General features: G+C 42.2%; 1 protein-coding gene across 2 annotated transcripts in view; it reads right to left on the reverse strand.

The window, feature by feature from the left end:
* Window positions 1-13,327, reverse strand: part of Usp32 (ubiquitin specific peptidase 32) — a 203,785-nt gene that overhangs the window by 147,880 nt on the left and 42,578 nt on the right. For both annotated transcript variants that reach the window (XM_045158505.1, XM_045158504.1), the window contains exon 2: window positions 8,359-8,486. In XM_045158505.1, the coding sequence (XP_045014440.1) occupies window positions 8,359-8,486 (128 nt within the window). The remainder of the gene's footprint in view (window positions 1-8,358; window positions 8,487-13,327) is intronic.

Raw genomic sequence — 13,327 nt, forward strand, 5'->3', positions numbered from 1 at the left:
TCCACCTTATGTTGGCCAGGGGGTGCTGTTCACCCTCTGCTCATGCCATCGTTTTCCCCTGCCATCATGGAGCTTCTCCCCGAGCCTATAAGCCAAAATAAACCTCTTTTTCCCACAAGCTGCTCTTGACTGGGTGATTTCTACCAGCAATGTGAACCTGACTACAACACTGGGTTACTAAAAATATAAACTAAAACATATGTACATGCCAAAATTAAATTTGATTGATGACTACCACTTCAAATTTTCTTAAATTATTTATTGCTGAAATACAGAAAACCTCAATATTCTTACAAATAATTGAAAAATAATGAAATCTTGTAACATTCATGTTATACTAGGAACTAAAACAGGAACAGTCAACATAAATACTAAGATAAGATTTACAGATTGTAATTACAAAAAAAAAAAAAAGATTTCAAATCAGCAAGTGGTTGACTATCCTGTCAGCACCAATGTCAAGATCAAGATTTTTTATAACAGATGAAAACATTAGCTGCTTTTCTCTGGTTGATATAAATATTCCTGTTATTTTTGTAAACTATAACAGCTAATGATCAATGCCATCAAGATCTAACAACTGGGGGGCTAGAAAGGTGGTTCAGTGTTTAAAAACGTTTGCTTACAAAGCCTGCCAAGCCAGGTTCAATTCCACAGCCACCCACATAAAGCCAGATGGGCATTTGTATACAAGGTCAAGAGACCCTGATACACACACACACACACACACACACACACGCAATTAATAAAAATTTTAAAAGATAATCTAATCATTAAGGACTAGAGTTGACAAAACTATTAGTTAATAAAGCATATAAGTCCAGCAAAAAGGGCTTTAAATAATACAGATCAACTAAAAAGGGGAGAGAAGAAAAAAACAAAGAAAAACTACCAGTCTATGGGAGTTAACCTAAGCCTACAATACCTTCTAAAGTAGACACTCAATCTCAAGGGGCATCTACATAACCTCACATTAATGGAAAAATATCCTACTAACCAGCTGTTTGTTTTCACATGTTAAGCACTACACCTGAAAATACTCCAAGTCTAAGACTATCTTTGCTCATGCATATTTCCTCTAACTTGGAAAAAGGTTAAATGTTGAAATATTGCCAAGATCAGAAAAGGTAACTGACTTCAGGACTCTACTTTCCTAGTCATTGTCCTGGTTGTTCAGATGTTGCTGCTGGAGATAAAACTTACCAAGGCCTGGAGCAAGCTAAAGGCATGCTCTCTACCAATAGGCCACAATCTCCTGCCCTTGTTTTTTTTTTTTTAGTATAATTTTTGTTCATTTTTTATTTATTTATTTGAGAGCGACAGACACAGGGAGAAAGACAGAGGGAGAGAGAGAGAATGGGCGCGCCAGGGCTTCCAGCCTCTGCAAACAAACTCCAGACGCGTGCGCCCCCTTGTGCATCTGGCTAACGTGGGACCTGGGGAACCGAGCCTCGAACCGGGGTCCTTAGGCTTCACAGGCAAGCGCTTAACCGCTAAGCCATCTCTCCAGCCCCTGCCCTTGTTTTTTTCAGATAGGATCACAACATGCAACTCAACCTGGCTGTGTGTGAAACAATGTGCACTCACTCGTCATACCCTGCCACTCTCACTCCTCCTACCCCCCCCTCCATGCTAAGTGCTGGCGTTACGGGAGCTCAGCAGTAATACTAGTCATCCTTTCAACAGGGCTTTGCAGAGTAACACAGCACTAAAATGAAAGCACTAACAAGACAAAGATACCATAAAATTGTAATATAGGCAGCCTCTGGGATTTTTTTTTTTAATTTTCTTTGTTCATTTTTATTTATTTATTTGAGAGTGACACAGAGAGAGAAAGAGAATGGGTGCTCCAGGGCCTCCAGCCACTGCAAACGAACCCCAGATGCGTGCGCCCCCTTGTGCATCTGGCTAACGTGGGACCTGGGGAACCGAGCCTCGAACCGGGGTCCTAAGGCTTCACAGGCAAGCGCTTAACTGCTAAGCCATCTCTCCAGCCCTGGGATTTTTTTTTTTTTTTTTTTTTTTTGAGATAAGGTCTCACTCTAGCCCAGGCTGACCTGGAATTCACTAGGTAGTCTCAGGGTGGCCTTGAACTCATAACGATCTTCCTACCTCTGCCTCCTGAGTACTGTGATTAAAGATGTGTGCCACCACACCCAGCTTAGGGACATTTTTTTTTTTTGTAAATCATAGTTTGTCCATCAAGATTCATAATTTTCAGGTATGGTCGTACACATTTGTAACCCTAGCACTTGGAAGGTGAAGAGAGGAGGATCAGGAGTTCAAAGACAACTGTGGCTATAGAGCTTAAGGCCAACCAGGCCTACATGAGGTCAAGAAGAACAAGAAAGAGAAAGAGATGAAGAGAAAGGTCATAGTTTAGCAAGAATTACCTAACAATTAGTGACACTACTATCTAAAATGCACGGCTAGGGCTGGAGAGATGGCTTAGCGGTTAAGAGCTTGCCTGAGAAGTCTAAGGACCCCGGTTTGAGGCTCGAGTCCCCAGGACCCAAGTAAGCCAGATACACAAGGGGGTGCATGCATCTGGAGTTCCTTGGCAGTGGCTGGAGGCCCTGATGCGCCCATTCTTGCTCTCTCACTCTGTCACTTTCTCTCTCTGTCCGTTGCTCTCAAATAAACAAATAAAAATTTAAAAAAATTTTTTTAAATAAAATAAAATGCAGGGCTACATGCTACAAAAATAGACCTTAATGCTTGTGAGAACTTAGGAAAAAGAAACAATGTAGGGACTCTGAAGATAACTTAATGTTAAAGGCTTTTGTTTGCAAGCCTTCCAGCCCAAGTTCAATTCCCCAACAACTATGTAAAGCCAGTCATAAAAATGGCACATGGGGGGACTAGAGAGATGGCTTGCTTGCAAAGCCTAAGAATGCAGGTTCAATTCCCCAGTACCCACATAAGCCAGATACACAAGGTGGTGCATGCATCTGGAGTTGTTTGCAGTAACTAGAGGCCCTGGTGTACCCATATTCATTCTCCTCCCCCCACGACAGACAGACAGACAGACATATATATATATATATGTATGTATGTATATATATAAATATATCCCTCTCACAAATAAATAAATAAAATACCTTTTAAAAAAAATACACGTCTGGGCCAGGCATGGTGGCACACGCCTTTAGTCCTAGCACTCGGGAGGCAGAGGTAGGAGGATTGCCAACAGTTTGAGGCCACACTGAGACTACATAGTGAATTCCAGGTCAGCCTGAACTACAGTGAGACCCCACCTTGGAAAAAGAAAAAAAAACATGTCTGGTATTCATTTGTAGCATGAAGAGAGCATGCACAAACAGGTAAATAAATAATATTCATTTATTTATTTGAGAGCGAAAGACAAAGAAAGAGGCAGATAGAGAGAGAGAGAGGATGGGTGCACCAGGGCCTCCAGCCACTGCATGTGAACCCCAGACACATGCAACCCCTTGTTCATCTGGCTAACGTGGGACCCGGGGAATTGAGCCTCAAACTGTGGTCCTTAGGCTTCACAGGCAAGCACTTAACCACTAAGCCTTCTCTCCAGCCCAATAAATAATATTTTTTAAAAATGAAACAATGTGGCAGGAAGCCATGGAGATGACTGAGTAGGTAGTGTTTTCCAGATAATCAAAAGAAACCTGAGTTCAGATGCCCAGCATCCACATAAAAGCCAGGCACAGTGGCATGTACCTTTAATTCCAGCACAGTGGAAACAAAAGATTGCTGGGGATTGCTGGCTAGCTACTCTAGCCACATATGTGAACTCCAGGTTTAGTAGGAGACACTGACTCAAAAAATAAGGTGGTGGCTAGAAAGATGGCTTAGCAGTTAAGGCACTTGCCTGCAAAGCCCAAGGACCCAGGTTCGATTCCCCAGTATCCACGTAAGCCAGATGCACAAGGTGGCACATGCATCTGGGGTTGTTTGCAATGGCTAGAGGGCCTGGCATGCCCATTCTTTCCCTCTCTCTCCAATAAATAAAACTGAAAATAAAGTAAGTTGGACAGGCAAGCTGCGGGCACAGTACATAGGAATACCATGCTGGAATCAAAAGGAAAAACTAGCTCCCTCCTGGCTAGCCTTCACAGTGCTGGAAAGCCCAATGGGAGCTGCTGGAAGACACTGATCACCAATAGCATGAGCAAGCAGGGGACCCCGCAGACCATGAAGTCAACCAGCTGGACAAGTATATACTTATGCAATAGTGGCCCACAGCCTCTACAAGTAACCAACTGCTCTCTGACTGGACATGAGGGCCACTCAGTGAGAAAGAACTCATTATCTGGTACTGGAAGCCAAGACCAAATCCCATGGTCAGGAAACTCACAGACTTCAGAGAGAAACCCTACTGCTCTCTGGAGAAGAGTGGGCTTGTACACCAAAAGGTCTCTCAAAATAACTTTGCATGACCCCTTTAACTCAAGCTGCTCTCACTCTTGGTTGGAGAATCTGTTTTGTTTTATAGAAGACAGAGAAAACAGGAGAACCAAGATCCATTGACAAGACAAAAAGATAGCCAGTGCCCACCACAAGACATGCCAACTCTACCACATCTGCCAGGGCCCAGAAGAAATTGCAGGGGAAGTAGCAACATGAACATTGCTCTTACTGCTAGCCTGACAACCAGTTCCAAGGTGATAAAGACACAATGATCAATCAAAGCAGCGATCCAGGGCTGGCGAGATGGCTTAGTGGTTAAGGTACTTGCCTGCAAAGCCAAAGAACCTAGGTTCGATTCCCCAGTACCCACATAAGCCAGATGCACAAGCTGGCACATGCATCTGGAGTTGTTTGCAGTAGCTAGAGGCCCTGGTGCACCCATTCTCTCTCTCTCTCTCTCTCTCTCTCTCTCTCTCACACACACACACACACACACACACACAAATAATAATTTAAAAATTTTTAAGCAGAAATCCAGAGGCCACAGATATCTCAAGACTATATCAGACTTCCCAACAGGCTTTCCATGGCTCAAGGAACAGTACAGAAAATGGAGCAGAAAGACTAAGAGTCACAGAATGGGCAGAAATACCCTGAGGCATGATGATCCTACCTCTACCTCACAGGGACTGACTGAGGCCTTGATGATCCCACAGTGAATACCATAACCCCACTGAAAAGGGATCTAAGGAAAACGTGAACAGGGGTGAAGGAATAAAAGAGCATAACCAGTTACAATATATATAAAATTTAATTTAATTTAAAAAAAATAAAGTGGACAGAGATTGAAGAAATCATAAAACACTGACTTCTGGCCTCCCAACATGTACTCCTTCCCACACACATGACCCAACACATATATGAACATACATACATACCAAACAAACATATGCAAAAAATAAAATAAATAAAACTTATCCAAGCAGCTAAATGAAAGAAAGTAGATTAATATTGTTATGATACTTGTCAGAGGGAAATGAAATCAATTCTTGGACAGATTTAAGTTTCTAGTTAAAGAGACTGTTAACGGATAGCTGCCATAAATTTACTTGCCTACCATATTTTTCTCAAATAGTGAAAACCACTTATAAATGAACGTGAAAACAAGAAAAATTAGAAATTAATACTACATGAAAATGTTGTGTTATTAAATTTCTTTGTGGAGAATAGAAGTAGTAAGAAATGAAGCCAGGCATGGTAACACACACTTTTAATCCCAGCACTCGGGAGGCAGAAGTAGGAGGATCACCGAGAGTTCGAGACCAACCTGAGACAACAAAGTGAGCCTGAGCTAGAGTGAGACCCTACCTCAAAACACAAAAAAAATAAAAATAAAAAAAAATAAAGTGATAGTCTTAGCATCATTTCTTACTACTTCTATTCCCAGCACTTGGGAGGCAGAGGTAGGAGGATTACCATGAGTTCGAGACTACATAGTGAATTCCAGGTCAGCCTGGGGTAGAGTGAAACCCTACCTCAAAAAAAAACAAAAAATAAAAATAAAAAAAGAAGCCATGCGTGGTAGTGCATACCTTTAATCCCAGCACTTGGGAGACAGAGGTAGGAGAATCACCATGAGTTCAAGGCCACCCTAAGACTACATAATGAATTCCAAGTCAGCCTGAGCTGCATTGAAACCCTACCTCAAGAAAGCAAAAATAAAAACAAAAAACAAAAAAAAAAAAAAAGAAAGACAGTCTAAAGAAAACAAACACAAAGTTTATTAAGAATTAGGGCTGCAGTAAGCACTTCTCTTAATGTTCATACCCCTATATTAATGCCACTCTCACTTTTGGTTACAGAAACTTCTCTTTTCAGATGGCAGTGACCTTGGGATGACTCAGAAGGCACCATGGTGCTGAGAAGAAGTAACAGAGTGTTCAGCACTAAAATATCTCTATCATACCTTCCAAGGCTCAGGGTCCATTGCGGAAGAGGTGGCAGAAAGAATGTAAGAGCCAAAGGAAGAGTAGGACTCCTTACAACATGCTCCTCCAGACACAAAATAGCCTGGATATCCATGACCTCACAGTGCCTGACTATGGTGGTTTGATTCAGATGTCCCCCATAAACTAAGATGTTCTGAATGCTAGGTTTCCAGCTGATGGAGATTTGGAAGATATTTGGAATTTAACGCTTCCTGGTGGGAGTGCATTGTTGGGGTGGGCTTATGGGTGTTATAGCTAGTGTCCCCTTGCCAGTGTATGGAATGCTCTCCTGTTGCTATTGTCTACCTTATGTTGGCCAGGGGGTGATGTCCACCCTCTGCTCATGCCATCATTTTCCCTGCCACCATGTAGCTTACCCTCGAGCCTGTAAGACAAAATAAACCTTTTTTTCCCCACAAGCTGCTCTTGCTTGGGTGATTTCTACCAGCAATGCAATCCCAACTGTAACAGTAAAGATAGGAAGAAAAAATGATGACATCAAAATAAACGAGAGACTGACTGAGAGGGGGAGGGGATATGATGCAGAATGGAATTTCAAAGGGGAAAGTCGGGGGAGGGAGGGAACTACCATGGGATATTATTTACAATCATAGAAGTTATCAAGAAAAAATAAATTAAGAAAATAGAGCCAGGCGTGGTGGTGCACGCCTTTAATCCCAGCACTCGGAAGGCAGAGGTAGGAGGATCGCCGTGAGTTCAAGGCCACCCTGAGACTACAGAGTTAATTCCAGGTCAGCCTGGACCAGAGTGAGACCCTACCTCAAAAAACCAAAAAAAGAAAATAGAAAAGAATTAGGGCTGATGGATGTTGAGATGGCTTAGTGGTTAAGGCTCTTGCCTGCAAAGCCTAAGGACCTAAGTTCGATTCCCAGTACTCACATAAGCTAGATGCATAAGGTAGTGCATGCATCTGGAGTTTCCCTGCAATGGCTAGAGGCCCTGATGCATCCATTCTCTCTCTTATCTACCTCTTTTTCTCTCTCTCAAATAAATGAATTAAAACATTTTTTAAAAAAGAATTAGGGGCCGGGCCTGGTGGTGCACGACTTTAATCCCAGCACTTGGGAGGCAGAGGTAGGAGTATCGCTGTGAGTTCGAGGCCACCCTGAGACTACATAGTGAATTCCAGGTCAGCCTGGGCTAGAGTGAAACCCTACCCCCCCCCAAAAAAAAAAAAGAATTAGGGGCTGAAGGGATGGCTTAGCAATTAAGGCGTTTCCCTGCAAAGCCAAAGGACCCAGGTTTGATTCCCCAGGATCCATGTAAGCCAGATGTCCAAGGGGGTGCATGTGTCTGGAGTTCATTTGCAGTGGCTGGAGGCCACTCTCTCTACCTCTGTCAAATAAATAAATAAAAATAAGATATTACAAAAGAATTAGGGCTGAGGAGATGGCTTTTATGGATAAGGCACTTGTCATGCAAGCATGAGTACCTAAGATCATTTCCCCAGACTTTATATCAGTGCTGGACTCGGTGGTAGGTTTCTGTAATCCCAGCTCACAGATGGTGAGATGAAAGGGGAAGACAGGAGAATTTCCCCAAAGCTCCTTGACCAACTAGACTATTAGAGTAGAAACAATGGGAGACTTTGCCTTAAACAAAGTAGAAGACAAGAACTGACCCCAAAAGTTGTCCTCTGGCTTGCATAAGCATGATCTGTATGATACACACACACACCCTTACATACATGAGTATGTGAATAAATAAAACGTGTGTGTGTGTGTATGTGTGTGTGTACATACACATACATACATACATATTTTCTTAAAGGGGGCCAGATTGGTGACATATGCCTTTAATTCTAGCACTTGGGAGGCAGAGGTAGGAGGATCATTGTGAGTTTGAGGCTAGCCTGAGACTACATCAATCTGGGCATGAATGAGACCCTACCTCAAAAAGGGGGGCGGGGAGCTTAAACTGGTAAACAACTATCTGAAAGGAAAATCAAGAACATAAAGATTACCTCAGCAACTTTAGGAGGTACTCCGTCACCAAGCACCTCCCTGATGAAGCAGTGCTGGCCCATGTAATATGAAAGTCCACAGGTCCTCTTGAAGGCATCTTTGAGTCGTTTCAGCTCTACATCCGTAACTACAATCAAGAGATAGAAGATGGGTAAAAAACCAGAAAGAAAATGAACACTTTCAAAACCCAAGTCTTAGGACAGGCATGGCAGCACAGTACGTGGCAAGCTGAACCACGAGAATGGATTTTGACATAATCCTAAACTAAGTAGCTAGTTCTAGGCCAGTAAGACTCTTGACTAACAGGAGAGGAAGGGAGAGGAAGAGAAATAATAATAGCTATTATTATTATTTTGGTTTTTTGAGGTAGGGTTTTGCTCTAGCCCAAGCTGACCTGGAATTCACTAGGTAGTCTCAGGGTTGCCTTGAACTCACAGCGATCCTCCTACCCCTGCCTCCCGTGTGCTGGGATTAAAGGCATGTACTACCATGCCCGACAAGAATTATTTTACAAAGAAAACAAGGTGTGGTGGCGATTCTTTTAATCCTAGCACTTGGGAGGCAGATGTAGGAGGATCGCCCTAAGTTTAAGGCCACCCTGAGACTACATAGTGAATTCCAGGTCAGCCTGAGCTAGAGTGAGACCCTACCTTGGAAAAAAAAAAAAAACAACTTACAAGCAGATCTAAGGTAGCTGAGAAGATAGCTCAGTTGGTAAAGTACTTGCCTTATAACTATAAGGACCTAAGTTCAATCCATAATATCCATGTAAAATGTCAGGCTGGTGACATAGACCTATAATCCCAGTACTGGGGAGGCAGAGACAGGAGCATCCCTGGAACTTCCAACCAGCTACATTAACCAAATTAGTGAGTTCCAAGGCAATGAGAGGCTCTGTCTCAAAACCATTCCTGAGGATGATACCGTGCACACACATAGACATGCATGCATATATATACACATATATGCATAGATATATACACAGAAAGGTAGATATGTATCAAAAATCTAAAAATTTTAGATGGCCAGTATAAACAATTACTGACCTGTTCCTTCAGTTTAGGAATTTCCAACTCTCTTTACTTTATACACAATCTGTATCTACAAAGATAGCAGTGAATTCCCTTCAACAGTAGGTGTTTGGGCTAGAGAGATGACCCAATAGTTAAGGCACTTGCTCACAAAGGCTGCTGGCTTGAGTTCAACTCCCTAGTACCCACATAAAGCCATACGCACTAAGTGACACATGTGTCTGGAGTTAGTTTGCAGCAACAAGAAGCCCTAGCATAACCTGTCTCTCCCTCCTTGCAAGTAAATAAAAATATTTTTAAAAATAGTATGTGTCAATCCAACAGTCACAACCAGAGGCACAGAAATGGTTCCTCTGACCCATGACATTTAAATCAAGTAAAAGGGATAACCACATGCCAGGCAGAGATAATGCATTGTTTCAAAGTATAGCACATATACCAATATACTGTGTACTACTATAGCAAAATAACCAAGGTAGGGGTAGTAAATAATAAGCCTAGAAGTGGAGAATACCAAGTTATAATGACTGCTCTGTCATAATAAGGAAGGGATACAATGAGCTACAACTCAGACAAAAACTTGGGCAAAATTGAAACAAGTAAATAAAGTTCAGAAAACTCACTAGAAAATAGTGCACAAGCCAGGTATAGTGGTACACTGCTTTAATCCCAGCACTTAGAAGGGAAGTAGGGAAATTGCTGTGGGACTGAGGCCAGCTACAGAGTAACTTCCAGGTCAGCCTGGGCTAGAGTGAGACCCTACCTCAAAAAATCAAAAAGAAAAGAAAAAAATAGTGCCCAGGAGAAAACAAATGTGGAAGCAAAAATTAGATGTTACTGCATGAAGAAAAGGAGCTAAATCTGGGTACTATCCAGTCAGAAAAGTCAAGAGGCCTTGCAGATGGACTGAGAGTAGCAGCCAAGAATATCCAAGTTCCTACCCTGGGAAGGATGGTATTATCATGGAGGTGAGGGATGCAGACAGACATACAGACAGACACACGCATATACACACACAAGTCAAAATAAAAGATAACTCTAACAAAGACCTATTGGATACAATAACATTGGGTGTTACATTGATTTATTGTTCTTTTTATTTATTAGAGAAAGAGAGAGAGAGAGAATGGACATGCCAGGGCCTTTAGCCACTATAAACAAACTCTAGAAGCATGCTCCACCTTGTGCACCTGGCTTATATGGGTCCTGGGGAATCAAACCTGGGTCCTTTGGTTTTGCAGGCAAGAAACTTAACTGCTAAGCCATTTCTCCAGCTCATGTTATTGTTTTATTTTATTCATTTACTTGGTTTTCTGAAGCAGGGTTTCACTCTAGTTCAGGTTGACTAGGAGAGGAGGGAGGGGAAGGGGGGGGAGGGGAGGGGAGGGGAGGGGAGGGGAGGCAGACATGGTGGCTCACACTTTAATCCCATCATCTGAGAATCTGAGGTAGGAGGATCACCATGAGTTGGAGGCCAGTCTGGATTATAAAGTGAGTTCCAGGGCAGCCTGGGCTAGAGTGAAACACTGCAGAAGGGAGGGAGGGTGGGAAGATGGTTCAGCAGTTAAAGGTGCTTGCTTGCAAAGCTTGTTGGCCCAGGATTCAATTCCCTACATGTAAAGCCAGATGCACAAAGTAGCACATACATCTAGAGCTTCTTTTTTTAATTTAATTTTTATTAACATTTTCCATGGTTATAAAAAAATATCCCATGGTAATACCCTCCCCCCCCATCTAGAGCTTCTTTACAGCAGCAAGAAGCCCCCAATGCAGCCACCTATATATACTTGCAAATAAAATTATTTATTTATTCATTTATTTATTTCCAAACACAAAGAGAAAAAGAGAGAGAAAGAGAAAGACAAGAGAGAGAGAATGGGTGCACAAGGATCTCTAGCCCCTGCAAACAAACTCCAGATGCATGTATCACTTTGTGCGTCTGGCTTTAAGTAGGTACTGGGGAAATCGAACCTGGGCCATCCAGGCATTGCAAGGAAGGGCCTTTAACAGCCAAACCATCTCTCCATCACCGCCCCCCTAATAAATATTCTTAAGGTTTAGAGAGATTTCATAAAAGAAAGAAATACAGAGCACTCCCACCATGTGGAAGGCAGAAGGAGTAGGGAGCCCATACTCATGTGAATAAGGGTCCCCTCCCCCACCCATCTCAGCCCAGCTGGGCTGAGATAAAGGAAACTTAATAGAGCATGGACCTGGGGCTTCAGGTGTCAGAAGAGATTAACATCTACTTATAAGCATCTCTTTATAATCTATTCCAGTGGGCTTCACTCTCAGACTCAATGAGTGTGAGAGAGAGTTGACTGGTGTGGACTCAGGGGGCTGGCTCAGAAGAGGTCAAGTTTGAGGGCTGAGCTTAACCAATCAAAATGCCAGGATCAGATTTAAACCCTAATTCTAGGAAAGAGGAACTCCTTCCCAGGGAGGGAAAAATATATATATATTTTTTAAAGAAAAGATTAGAAAAACCAGGCATTGTGGCACATGCCTTTAATCTCAGCCCTCAGGAGAACTGTTGTGAGTTCCAAGCCAACTTGAGACTACATAGTGAATTCCAGGTCAGCCTGGGCTACAGCGAGACTCTACCTTGAAAAAAACAAAGCAAAAAAGAAGAAAAGGAGGAGAGAAGAGAATGAAGGAAAGAGGAAGAAGGAAGGGAGGGAAAGGAAGGGAACATAAAGAGAAAGAGAAGGGAAAGGGGGGGAAGGGAAAATGTCCCTTATACATTTAAGCTACTACTACATTTCAGTAATTTACTGCAATGTGTGAATGAGGAATATGAATTTTTTTTTAATTTTTTTGTTCATTTTTATTTATTTATTTGAGAGCGACAGACAGAGAGAAAGAGGCAGATAGAGAGAATGGGCGCTCCAGGGCCTCCAGCCACTGCAAACAAACTCCACACGCGTGCGGCCCCTTGTGCATCTGGCTAACATGGGTCCTGGGGAATTGAGCCTCGAACCAGGGTCCTTAAGCTTCACAGGCAAGCGCTTAACCGCTAAGTCATCTCTCCAGCCCAATATGAATTTTTGGTACAATCTCTGTATTTTAAAAATGTTAAAAACTAACTTTAAAAATAACATGTAGGGCCGGTCATGGTGAAGCATGCCTTTTGCACTTGGGAGGCAGAGGTAGGAGGATCACTGAGTTCAAGGCCACCCTGAGACTGCATAGTGAATTCCAGGTCAGCCTGAGCTAGAGTGAGACCTTACCTCAAAAAAACAAAAAAAGTAGTCTCAATGTGGCATATCAGTTGCAGATGGCAAACTCTGGACAAATGTTAATGGGACAACAAATATACATAAAGGGCTGGAGAGATGGCTTAGTGGTTACGGTGCTTGTCTGTGAAGCCTAAGGACCCAGGTTTGATTCCCCAGAACCCATATAAGCCAGATGCTTATGGTGGTTCATGCATCTGGAGGTCGTTTGCAGTGGCTAAAGGCCCTGGTGTGCCCATTCATTCTTTCTCTTCGTACAAATAAATAAATAAAAACATATATATATGTATATATATGCATATATATACATATATAAGTATATATATACATACTTATATATATATACATACACACACACACATGCATACGTACACACAATATACATACCTCTAAATCTAGCCACTACCACTTACTAGCTAGGACAATATGAGTACCACTTACTGTACCACTTACTACCTCTAAGGACATGGGCAAATCACTAGAGTATCTCTATGCTTTGACTTACTCTTGTGTAATATGGTAAAATGCAATTGGCTTCCCAGTCTGAGTATAAGGACTTAATGAGATAATATATGATAAAAGACTTAATAAAGACTAAAAAAAATGAATGACCAATAAATGATACTATTGTGGTTTGAATGTGAAATGCGACCCCCTCCACACACACAGGCTCATGTTGAAAATTTGGCTCCCAAATGTTT

This window comes from Jaculus jaculus, chromosome 9 (genome assembly GCF_020740685.1).
Source record: "Jaculus jaculus isolate mJacJac1 chromosome 9, mJacJac1.mat.Y.cur, whole genome shotgun sequence".
Taxonomy (NCBI): domain Eukaryota; kingdom Metazoa; phylum Chordata; class Mammalia; order Rodentia; family Dipodidae; genus Jaculus; species Jaculus jaculus.